Source organism: Neodiprion pinetum, chromosome 1 (assembly GCF_021155775.2).
Source record: "Neodiprion pinetum isolate iyNeoPine1 chromosome 1, iyNeoPine1.2, whole genome shotgun sequence".
Classification (NCBI taxonomy): Eukaryota; Metazoa; Arthropoda; class Insecta; order Hymenoptera; family Diprionidae; genus Neodiprion; species Neodiprion pinetum.
The window spans coordinates 39,832,579-39,845,744 of record NC_060232.1 but is presented as its reverse complement, the minus strand read 5'-3'; the positions used below and the strand labels follow the sequence as shown (position 1 = coordinate 39,845,744).

Below are 13,166 nucleotides of genomic sequence, written 5' to 3'. Positions count from 1 at the left end.
TTGATAGATTAGACTTCGTAGGCTTCGAGCATTATCTCTGAATATCTTTTTTATCCTCTTATTTATTTTTCCTTTTTTTTTTTTTTTTCGCTCTTTGACGTTTCCCATTTCTCATAATTTTTTTCTCTTTTTCTTCTCTCTCTGTCTATTTTTCGCACGTCATTACGGATCGCTGAAAGATAATTTTCAAGGTCCGAATTCGTTGTATCCGACATAAGCCTGCGTCGGCTAAGGCGTATAACATGTATTATATATTACGTACACGTATCGTAAATAATTTTTACCTACTTACTTGATTTTTATTTTTTTTTCCCCCAACCACACAAGCACGTAACTGGTTGGGATTGATTTCTACGTTCGTTATAACTCGGCATGGATATTAAATTGTTTAAAACCTTTCGATTAACCTCCCCTGCATCCTATCTTTGAAGGTTAATTATACTCGCACCTTTGCTCGCTTGTTTATTCCTAATTCACTTTGTAATCGTAAACTATCTGCGTAATGTATCTCCGTTTGCTTAACAAACGTAACATTGTCGATACCATCGATCATTTAACGTTTATTATTCCCTTGCAATTAGTAGAGCTGAAGAAAAAAAATGATGAAGAATAAATCCGCTAGCCAAGGAAACGAAACCGGTATTATTACAGTAGTATGTAAAGTTGAATAATTATATGCGTTGTACTATCAACTATCTACACTGAGAAAAATTTCATTCGTTACAGTAGCTAGAAAAATTGAGTAAAACAGGTATCGTTAAAAAAAAAACTGTTTGAATATTGTTGGAGGTGGGAAAAACGAGGTACGCGTAAACATTTTGCGCTATCGTCGATCTTTTTTCGGTAATTGCAACGCAAAATCAGTTTCTGAGGTTCACTATACTTTTTTGGTTAAAAAAGGCTTTAACGTAAAATTATTCTTGCACGAGCATTAAATTGTCGCAAAAGTTACAAGAAAATATAGCAACAGTGATCGTAACGAGAAAGAATAGCAACGGATACTAGACTTTCCGGTAACGGCTAGAAAACTAATTTTCATTACGTACTTGAAACTATATTTTTCGATTGTGGTAAAAAGTGAAAATAGTTAAGAACCGGAACTAAAAATTTCTCTCAGTGTACCATTCATTCCATTTTGTTTCATATTCGCTATACGCAGCTTTTTTTTCAAGCACGGTCACTCCCATTCTATCTTTGGGTTTATAAGCGTTAATTTCGAGGATGCAATGATCGATAGCTCGTTAATATATAATATAAACCCTTCTGATCCGAGCGATATATGTGTAGAAATTTATATTATATTATATCGAGATCAGATCGTTGAGAGATAACGGATAACGAGTCGTTACATCACCTCACGTTGTACGGTTCATCGAATAATAATATCATCGAGATAAAAATGAAACTTCAATCTTGCGTGCACGTCGAGATTCTAGATTCTACCAATTATTTGCGTAACATTTTACGTTTGCAATTGAAAACTTTATCATCAGGCGCGATGTAACGTACGATAAATGAATGATGCGAGAAGTGTACGAGTCGAAAATTTTCATCGATGAAAATAATGACAGTTTTTTTAATCACGTAGGGAATACCCGCGGATTTATATAATAAATAATCGTATCCCGTGTGTAAATAAGAGATTGAGATAAGTAAATAAATGCGAAACGTTTTTCTTTTTTTTAGTGATTTTCAAAAATTTCGAATCAACTCGCATGTACGTATATTCGAAGGACTTGGCGAGAGCCTCTTATTTACGGAAATTATTACCCGGTTAATTCAAGAGTTTCTTGTATTATACGCGTGGCGATACATCAAGCAATGACGACAGTAATGTAACGCGAAGCTGACGGCAAGTAATAATAACTCACGAACGTCACTCGGTAAAAATTGTAATTTCAAAAATCTTACACCTGTCCGCTATGTTAACATTTCGGAATTATGATCGCAGCGTTTCCGCAATTATCCTTGAGCCGCATGCTGATTATCGTTGTACAAGTTACATAACTCGAAACATTTCATTTCTGGTGAATTCGTATTTGCCTTCGTTTTTTACCGCAGGTATTCGAGTCGAATATATAATAATATATGGGCCGTACCGACAAATCTTGTACGTAAATCCGGTCTCCGGGTTTTGCATGTTTTTTTTTGTTTTTGTTTTTTTCTACGAGTTACTTACATTATTTCGGTGTCAAAGATCTCTGACTTTACTTAATAGGGGTTTTTTTAATTGTTTGATTTTTCTTCGAAATTTTCCGATCCAAGTAAACGGTTGTAAAAATTCCTTAAAAAAACAAAAAATTGACAACACGATTTCCTTACGAATTATTACATAGAAATATAGTAGTTCCGATACAAACTATTAGCGAAATTTTTCCATTTTTTTCGGAGCCAATCGGCGACCCCAAAAACTACTGGACAGAGTTTCTTGACCGTATCTGATCAAATTTGAAATTTTCGTCCGTCGTATTGGTTCCGCCATCTTGAATTTTTGACATTCGACTTCAGACTCACAATCAGCGTCCAAAAAAATCACAGAATACTATCTCCTCATAAAATTTCACTCAGCTTAACAATGCCTGACTCAAAGGGTTAAGAATCTAATGAATAATAGATATGCCCGTTTCCTAATCAGCGATAATCGAGAATCTCACTTTAAATTTAGTAAAATTTGAGCGCAAATATCGAATTTCCCAATTCTCTATTAATCAAACATCCACAAGTATAATAACATTATTAAATATCAGCGATACCGCGCAAAGATTCTCCTACCCGAAGATTCAAATTTGTCAACGTAATACACATTTTTTTTTTTTTTTTTTTTGCGTGAAATAAAAATTGCACGAAAAAACGACAATCGCACCGATTCGATGAATGACTCGATACAATTTCGCTGAGTCGCGATGACGAGTGAGAAACCGGTCTTCTCGTGACGTAACACGCCGTCAACGCCTCCGGGCAACTTCCGACGTTCCCCGTAAATACGTTACAAGCATGTGCATCATACGTGCGTGACATACCGGTTCCTACATAACGTCTATTATACACACTTGCGTATACACGCAAATTCGAAATTATTATACTCGCGTTTTCATAACTCTGTTATTAACGAAGGCTTCGGGCATTGTTTGGAACGAGGATGTTTTTCGGCAAAAGTATACGAGATGTTTTTTTTTTAATCCTCCCCTCCATCCTCTTTTAGCGTCATATTTTGAAAAATCGCAATTTCGACGTTATTATCATCTTGTAAAGATTTATCGCACACATTACAACTAAGATCTTGACGAACGTCAAAGGTAATGTGTATATATAACGAAACGACGGTCGGAAAAATAAATTGTCGCAGCTGAGTTCAAATAAGAGAAAAGTGAATTATCGAAAGTGATTGTAGTAAATTTTTTTGCAAATTTTTTTTTCTTTTTTTTTCTCTCTACCACCTCTTCGTATACGTATCACGTGTCTGATTAACGAAGAGTGATGTAACAGCGAATAATAATGCGAGTTATCGCGACCCCTGCCAACACTCGCTTCATCAATTATTATTACTTTTTCTGTCCCACGTACGTATGCGTATACTTACGTATAATTATATTGCCGATTGTGTAAGGTGACACGCTGGTGTTTGGAAAGAGGCTGCGAGGTGAGAGAGCCAAGTGCATACATCCTAAATAGACGTATTCTAGCGTATGTTGGATTGACTCGAAAAAAAAAAAAAGAAAAAGAAAAATAAAGAAAAAAAAGAAACTTCATTTACCTTTTTTAACCTTCCGCTTTGCGAAATCGTATAGTTTTTAACGCAATATTGAAACTCGAGAAAGGGAAATCGCTTTGCGATTTTTTCAGGCGTTGCTGCATCGAGATTTTCTATTCGCCATTTAATTTAACGAGTAAAAAAATTCAATTCCACGGACGGTTGAAGGGAGATAATAATTTTATTTTTTTTTGTACAATGGACGAAGGTTTTTACGACAGCGTTTGAAAACTTGTATGTTTTTTCTTCGAATCGGCGAGTTGTGGAAAATATTTAACCGCACGCTCTTCGAGATATTTAAGATTGCGCAAAACGTTGTTTTTCACCTCTTGGAAAAATTTTTATCCATTAGGATAAACGCCCAGCTTCTTTGACTTGGTTGCAACAAAGCGTTGAATAATATTCGTCAGACAGATGAAATACATTGAATTCACAATTCGATTTATCCTATCGGGAAAATAAAATGCCGAATTATTTTAATTGAAACTATAGATAAATATTTTGGTTTGATGAATACTATTTTTGCATCGAAAATTTCCACGGGTCAGTCTTTGAATTCTTTGAATATAAATAGCATTTGCTCATTGACGAAGCTGGGTATTTATTCTAGGTGTCCGTTTTACGAAACAGCGAAAAACGACGTTTTACGCAATGTTGAATACCTCGAAGATCGTGCGATTAAAAATCATCTACGATGCGCCGATTCGAAGAAAACATACAAATTGTCAAACACTCGGCTTACAGAGTATCCTCCGTTGTATGGAAAAATTATTATCTCCCTCCAACCGTCAAAATTGACTTACTTTACGCGTTGATTAAATGGCGAATTTCAAATGTCGATGCGGGATCGCTTAAAAAAAATTGCTACAACGATTTCCTTTCACGAGGTTCAATATTATGTTGTAAACTATGAATTCATGGGCCGGAGATGGAAAAAAAAAATATTCTTTTCTGTTTTTTTTTTTTTCGAGGCAATCCGATATTACGTACAATGTCTGTACGTAGACGAATATATGCACACATTTTGTTAGTAAAATTGTTATTATTCTCATTTTCCACACGTAGTTTTATATTCACATTACTTTAATGGACACATCATACATTGTATGTACATTGTAAAAAATAGAAAGTAATTTTTTTTATGTTTCTCTGTTCTTCTTTTTTTTTTTTTTTTTCAATATACAAAACAATCATTTATCTATATTCATAGGTTTAACGCGTGTTATATATTACTTTGAAAAAGCGTCGTTTATTACGCTGACGTATAATATTCGTTTAATATCTCATACACGCGTTCATCTCTCAGCTTCTTTCGCTTTTCTGTTATATATATATATATATATTCACATCCTGTTGGGTTTTTACTTTTACATTCATTTTCATAGACACCTCGAGACTCACGCTGAGACGACGATTGTATAATGACAGTAAAGGTGCGTATGAAAGATGCTTATAAGCACCGCTGGTTGTTGGTTATATTCTGGTCGTTTTATTATACAGGCAAAACAGGCAAAACGCGGTAGGTATAAACGTATACATGCATGTATATGCATACATACATGTACGTGCATACCTGCATTAAATGCAGCGAGAGATCGAGATAAGCGGACAAACATATAAATATATAACGTTAGAGACGCGGGCGGAAAAAAAAAAAAAAAAAAAAAAAAAAAAAACGATTTCACGTACACGAAAACTGGTTTGTCCTACTCTCTTTACGTCTCGGAAGTTGTTAATACGTCATTGCAATTCGGCGATTTGATATTTTTTTTTTGTTTTTGTTTTCCCCAAGTTACAACAATCTTACAACAAGTCGAGGAGAGTTTGATGCAACGTTTGATTACCCGAAAAATTTAGAACCACGTATTCGGATTGTTGAAACAGCTACAATGTGAATATATTATCTTTTATACGAATGTTTATACCGCAGGGTTTTCATTACGAAAGACTCGGTGTCCGTATTACATGTATACACGTATGCGTGTAATAATATACAGAGAACGCAGGCGATTTAAGGTGCGTGTATGAGATTATATTTTACCTGAAACGCCCGCAGAAATTATGTCTTACTCAATTCCAAAAGCCCCACACGTGTCCTCCTATACATATACACACACACACACACATACGCATGTATGGATGGCGGTTTGTGACACGGAGATTAAGCCGAGTATTAATAATACAATCTCTGCCTTCGGGCAGGATTTTTACTTTTCACCTGCATGACAGTCTTTCTAACGTGTGTGTACATGATAATATATACGTACGTGTGTGTGTGTTTATACGTATACACACATTATTATACGGCGACACGCAACTCGTGAAACGTCTACACGGCGGCCACTGGTCAGAGAATTTTGGAAAACTTGGAAAATGTCACGGAATTCTGAAATTGTGGAATGGCCAGGGAAATGTCAGGGAATCGTTTATCACATATATATATTTATTTTTTTTTCATACAAATACGTCCCAGAATTTTTTTAAGCCTTAGACAAATTAGATGGAATACAAATGTTTTTTACCATCGGCGAAAGGTTCTCTTGAAAACTTTGAACATTCCTAAATGTTATCTTACAAAGTTTTGTCGGGAAAACTTGGAAAAGTCAGGGAATTTCGCGATGAAGATTTAGTGGCCATCCTGGGTCTCTGTTTCGATAAATGTATACCTAATTACAATATGCACGTTGCGGCACGTTACAGATTTCTAAACACGCATAATTTGGAAAGGAAAATATATCGAAAATTATCCTCATCCGAGTTATAATTTTGAGTTTATCGTTAATTCACAAATAACACGTACGTTTAAATACTCATATTTTGCATCGACACATTCTTCGATTTATTCGCGAATAATGTTTGAAAAAACGTATTTCAAGCACCGTTTTTACGATCGATTAATTGCCTCTTGAAAGAAGGAGATAAAAATTCGGTTTCTTCTCGGTTAGTTTTTTTTCTCTACCTTTTTGTTCATTCGTTTAGTCACCTCGCTCCGATCGTTGTAAAGAGATGTTTTTTTTTTTTTTTTTTTTTTTTGTTTCTTTCTTTTAAAAAAAGACGAAAGAATAATTCTACCGAATAACGAAACAGATGATTATAAATATCGTCGTATGTTTTATAAAAAATATCCAAAGGCACGTGTTTCGTACACGTTGTAACGGAGTGCAAATTGCAATGTCGCCCGTGTCTCGAAGGATCAGCCCCGCAATCTCTTTGTCGTTTCTGATCGCAGAACTGACTCATGATTTCGTTGTGTCACAATTATTCACAGCACCGCGGCACGTATCATTGAAATGAAACTGCATTTCCTTTTGTCACGTGAACGAACATGCTTTATATTACGCATATTATACGTGCACATGACAGTATACACGATTCTATTGGTATTATTCTAACCGCGATCTCGGTTCAATCGGTTCAATTAGTTTTCAATTCTACACGTATGCCCGCGTAATTCGTGCGTGTACATGTATCCGCAGTGCTCCGCGTTTAAACAAACACGACGATTCCTTATTTGTCGTTGAATAGCGCGTAACACAATTTTCGCGGAAATTTATTCAGCGTCAATATGTCGCGCACAACGTTGCAACGAACGCAATATCGTGCAGGTGCGGAGAGAATGATTTCAGGAAATGTTTGCTATGATAAATAAATTTAAAAAAAAAAAAAAAAAAAAAAGTTGAAAGAAAAACGAAAACGTTTAAGTAATAACGCATTATTGCGTAAAAGCTGTAGAATTGAAAGCAATGGCTGTTGTTTTTTTTTTTTTTTTTTTTTTTTTGTTTTTGTCTCAAGGATCGAATTACGGAGGAAATCCGAAATGGGAATAGAAACAATTTCGCCACCGAAATACCAATTCGAAGGTATTTCAAAGCTGCGCACGCGCACACGCGATTCGACGTATCGATCATTTCTTTATCTGCGAATTGAAACGACTCGAGCATGATTACATAAAATTACAATATCGATACGGCTTTCACAGGTATGCAAACGTGTAATTCGTACGGAATGACGAAATTCACGGGTTAGAATTGATTCAAACGTTTGCCCTGAGCACACAATCTATTCCATTATACGAGTCCGTGTAAAACCGCGGATACACTTGTTGATTTTCACAATTAACAAGAATTAAGAAATCTTACTATTTATTTCCTCGTCAAATACCGTAGGTACACACTAATAATGCAAATAACGCGCGTACTTCTTCTACTCCGTGTAACAACGTGTGTCGTGCAAATATTTCGCAACACATTTGCAGGTTCGTTTTGTTCTTATGCTTCTCTTTTTTTTTTTTTTCTAATTCTTCGTCAGATTTTCCACAATTTCAACATTTCTTCGATTTATATCTGTAATCAGGCGGAGAGTTCGTCGGTCTTCCTCGGTTCACTGATTCTTTTACAAATTACTTTGCGAAGATAAGACAACAGGAGGTAAAACGATAATGCGTGTGACAATTTCTTTATCTGCTCGTGACGAGAATCAAAGAAAAATGATAATCGTAGGATTTATTTCTTTATTTCTACGTCTGTATTTCGTTAGCTTTGTTTCTTTTCCTCTTCTTTGTACAGGCAATGCGTTTAATTATCACACCATACTAATTTTTACCAGAGTTAAACGAATTTGTAATTTATACATTATACATGCTTTTACGCATTTTTACAACGTAGATATATCATAAGTTGCGTCAGTTGAGAGGAAACGCGTATGTCCGATGGTTTATACGTTGTATATTATAATCCGCGGGCATGATTCCGAGTCATTCGTCAGTTTCTGGTTGTTGTTATAATCTGGAACTCGCGCGGTTTGGGAAATGATTGACTTCCGGTTTTAATGAGTTCTCGTTATATCATATCCACAAACACACGCGCGTATTATTCATGGCAACGGTATCCGGAAGTCTGGTTTGTCTGACTGTTGTTCGTGTTAATAAATGTTGCGTCGAGCACTTCTGCGGAAAATTTCCTTCTCTCCTTCCCTCATTTTCTCCTCATTGCCTTTTCATTTCCTCGGTTACTCGGTAAAAGAAAAGTAAAGAAAGAAAAAAAAAAAAAAAAAAAACTACAACGATTATTTCAACCGCGAGTATAAATATTACTAACGTTAAATCGGAGAGTAATTTTTGAGTGTTACAAATAAAATGATTCAACGCTGATCTTGGAACAGTGAAAAAAAAATATTTGCGGTTTGATTGCAGCAGCGCGAAGTTAGAGGAAGGTCAAGTTTTTTGTGTACCTCGATTATTATTGGCAAATAATTATCATAGACAAACAGAAACCGGGATTCTGTGGTGCGATCGGTGCGTCGTATTTCGTACGTACGTGAGGTGAAAAATACGACAGTTAGCCAGGTAGGAGTTTTTGCCTGTATGCATATTCAAGTGTAATTAAAATTGGAAAGCAGATGGGCATAAGGTGACCATAAACACCGCGCGTTTGACAAAGATTGATGGGATATCCCTTGGATTATACCGCGTTATAGTAAATCTCTTGTAAAATACCCGCGTAAAGCGAGTACGGCACTCGTCGCGTTTAATGAAAATATATGCAAAATATTCTCGAGGAATATACTTGTCGGACGGATTTAGTTGGCCGGTTGGAACATTATGCGCGCACCATGTATATGCATTAGCTTTGCGTACGTTGGTCGGTTGTTGGTGGTTACACGTTTTCAGCAGCGTGATTCGTCGCATTCTCGCTGATAACTCGAATCCACGATCGCTACTTGCTTGCACGAATGATCACGTGCGGATGAGCGTAATATTATAATTGTCCGCGTGACGTGCCATTCTGGAGTGAAGGAAGAAGAAGACGAACTTTCCTCGCTCTGTTAATAATTTATTCGTCCAATGCCACCTTGTCGATACCTATTTGCAAGTTAATTACAGCCTTTCGTCGAACGCTCTCACAGTTTTGTTGTTTTACCTTATTCTTCGACGAGAAGTCTTATCGTCGTCGTTACGACGCTGCCGCGCGTACTCGCATACGCACGCAAACGCTTTGTGTGACGAAATTCTTTTAATTACGTAGAAACAACATCGCGTTATGTGTGTAGAATTTTTACGTACCTGACAATCCCATTTTTCTCTCCTATCGTTTGCCTGAATCTATGTAGAGTGCACACAGATCGACGGAATTGTTATCCGATTGTATCGAAATTTGTTTTTAATAGGCTCGCCTAGGTCGACAATTTGGCCGTTATTATTTAAATTACTTTTGTATAATAAATCCACATATCTGGAGTCGTTTAATGATCACCTATAACCGAACGACTATAAATTAACTTTGATTTTATCACCGTAGATATCACGTTTGAAAAAACCACGATCACTGCGACGTATCGTCAAAGAACGTTAGAGCAACAAATTGTATCACATCACCGTGTATCCTCCCGAATTCTCTTTACACAATCCAGAATACGTAATTTTCAATTTCGCGCGCACGGATTTAAAGTAGGCAACGACGCGCAAGCGCGATCGTTTCTCCTCCACGGATAACTGTCACTTCGAAACTAAATACGCTGCCAACTTCGCGTCGTCGCATTTAAATCATACGAATAACTGCACGCAGGATTTTGAAACTCGTTTCTTTTTTTCTTCTTATTTTTTTGCTCCTGCTGCTGCTGCTGCTGTTGCTTCTTCTTCTGAAGCATGTCAGATGTAAACGAGTGTTGGACGACGACTAGCCGCTCGGCCCTGCCGCCAAGCTTTTGCCTGGAGGGGATGGCAAACAGACCGACTGACCAATCTACACTCAAAGATTAGACTCGAGCTGACCAGCACACGTCGCTCACGTTCACTCGGCAACTTGGAAGTGTCACACAACCGTGTTACACCGTAGTCCGCTAAAAGCAGGAGCTCCGCGGTTTTCCCCTGTCGTGTATAACGTTTTACCCATCTGCTTGCTACAACGCCGTTCGAATCGACTCGGCGGCGTGAATCTATTTAAATTCTTCGAATCGAAACGATTAGCGTGAATTTCTATTTTTTTTTTTTTTACTTTGTTACTTTTCATTTCTTTCCTCAACTAATCGGTTCAGTAACGAGGCGGTGGAATCCCCTAACAGAATCAAAATGGCCGCTCTTCGCTCGCTTGCGATTTTATTTTGGCTCTATCGTCATTATCGACACTCGATAATTCCCGAGCCGCGTCAAACTGCGAACCGGTGAATGGCACGAATTGTTTGCTCGCAATTTTGTCTCGCAAACAATGCCAAAAACTTGATATTTCATTGTGCCAAATTACTGACGAGGCGAATTCTTCCGTCTATCGGCTATTGCTTGTCATTCACCCTTTAATACCCACTTGAAAATATCGCGCAAAGACTCTTCGATCAACCGATCTTGCAGCAGATAAGAAATACCGTATCTTGTATCTGTATCTTGCGCAACGAGCTACAGCTGCGATATATTTTCAATTTGCTGTGTTATCTACCGGTATAAGTTTTTCCTCTCTTTCACTTTGTCTCAATCGATCACATCTGCGTGGATAATGTGTATCCATATATATATATATAATATCGCGACTTTAAATAGACCGTGACAATTTTCTATCATATACATAAATATGCTTGTGTGTACGTATGTGTCTGCGTGTGTGTCAAAGACGCGTGACGAGATTACTGCAGCTAAACTTTCCGTTGATCGTTCAACTGGAGACTTAATGTCGGATAATTTACGTTCACAATCAGTGTGCGCGAGTGTGCACGAATGTGGACAGTGTCCATAATGACTAATCAGGCTAATTAGATGTGATGTTTTGGAATTAGACAGCACATGGATCGAACAGCGATTACGTATGACGTGTCATATATTAAGCATATGAGACGATAAGCCTGTAGCCGAAACACGGAATAGCTACTGTGCATAAACCTTTATGATTTATTTATATGTAAAACGTGAATGTGCGTTGTATGGTAATTGATTTTTAATCAGTACATTTCAGCTGCTGCTGCAGGTTATGTTATACCTATATGTATATCCAAAAATGATTCTGTCTCGTACGAAAGACAAAATTAATGATGTACCAATGTGCTCGCAGTCAAGAGAAAGGTATACAAGGCGAAAAAAAAAGAAAAAAAAAAAAAACGAATCAGAACGACCTTCAGAAAGCCCAATGCTGCTTTATCAGCCTTACTCGTTACAATTATATCTCCGTTAGGGTTTACCAAATCAAAAAAAAAAAAAAAAATGACTAAAACCCGCTGAGTAACTCTTCGCACATCGAGCAAGTTGTCAAGAAAGGCTTAACGGGATGATCGGAAAAGATAGATACAAACACTGATACACGTATGATACATTTATGTATAATGTATAAGGCATAAATGGTTAAAAAGCGTATTATCGCCAAACGTGACTCGTGACCGTGCAGTGAATCACTGTTTCTCCCCGCTAAATACAATCATGATACCCCGTTCAGCAACTGACTTACTTACTGCACATGCGATCCTCGTGGTTGCAATAGGTACCTACATATGCACATAATCCGAAGTACATAAATACATACATACTGTGACGTGGATTTTTCCCGCTCCTCGGTCACTCGGAGAAAATGACTGAGACACTCGAAATACACGCGCTATTTAACAAAAGAAATAAAATAAAATCTTATATTTCCCAATAGCGGTGATACAAAAAAAAAAAATAAAAATACAACCCAAAAGTCGCTCATCGCGAGTCTAAAAATAAACAGAAAATTACACGTAACCTACTCTATTTCTTACTCTAACGAGCTCGCGGCTCCCTGTCTAAAATGTCACTCAATGATCACAAAATCCTCATACGCAATTCTGAATTTGCAAATTCGCCATTTGTTCTCCATGGCGATTATTGCTCGAAACCGAAACTAGAATTAATTATCCGACGGTGCGCCGTCGGGCTACCGAACAGACGGCGTCCTCAATCTCACCCGAGATCTCACCCGAATCGGAGCTTCGACGCTACCGCGAGCTGCCCTAAATCTAAACGAATCCGCAAACGTTGCTATATTTCAAACGCGACCAAAACTCAATGCTCAAACTCCTCGTCTCAACTGCTGCTCAACGCAACGGCAATTTCGACTATACATCATCTCAACTCGACTAAACACTATCTTAACTAAACGGCAACTTAACTAAGCGCAAGCACCACTACATTTAACTTCAACTAAACACAAGCTCAAGGTAACGCATCTCAATTTACATTATCTTAACTACCGGGTACGGAACTCAATGCAGGCGCAACTGAACGTAACCTAAACTATACGCTATCGCAACGCATCCGAAATCAGCCCTTCTCAAAATCCAAAACGTTATCCGCTAATCCGAGCACTCCAATTCGGCACTTCCCGACCTACTCGAGAGGTGACACTTAAAAAAAAAACGATAACGCGGCTCGACCCGGTACAGCGAAATTCGGCTATACTTGATTTCACTACCGTGAAAG

General features: G+C 37.4%; 2 protein-coding genes across 8 annotated transcripts in view; both read right to left on the bottom strand.

Moving 5' to 3' along the window:
• The window catches only part of Hnf4 (Hepatocyte nuclear factor 4), a 44,381-nt gene that overhangs the window by 7,765 nt on the left and 23,450 nt on the right, over positions 1 to 13,166 (bottom strand). Inside the window, exons 1-2 of one of the 7 annotated variants that reach the window (XM_046619105.2) lie at positions 5,117 to 5,143; positions 3,581 to 3,698 (exon numbers count right to left, since the gene is read on the bottom strand). The exons of 5 other annotated variants lie outside the window; for them this stretch is intronic. In XM_046619105.2, the coding sequence (XP_046475061.1) occupies positions 3,581 to 3,698; positions 5,117 to 5,134 (136 nt within the window). In that variant the 5' untranslated portion in view covers positions 5,135 to 5,143. Of the gene's footprint in view, positions 1 to 3,580; positions 3,699 to 5,116; positions 5,144 to 9,812; positions 10,427 to 13,166 lie in introns of those variants that run through there. One more of the 7 variants, XM_046619366.2, reaches the window with a different exon arrangement.
• Dad1 (dolichyl-diphosphooligosaccharide--protein glycosyltransferase subunit) overlaps positions 8,968 to 13,166 on the bottom strand; it is a 62,440-nt gene continuing 58,241 nt past the window's right edge. The window contains exon 3 of the transcript XR_011176257.1: positions 8,968 to 8,980. The gene's annotated coding sequence lies outside the window, so the exon portion shown is untranslated. The remainder of the gene's footprint in view (positions 8,981 to 13,166) is intronic.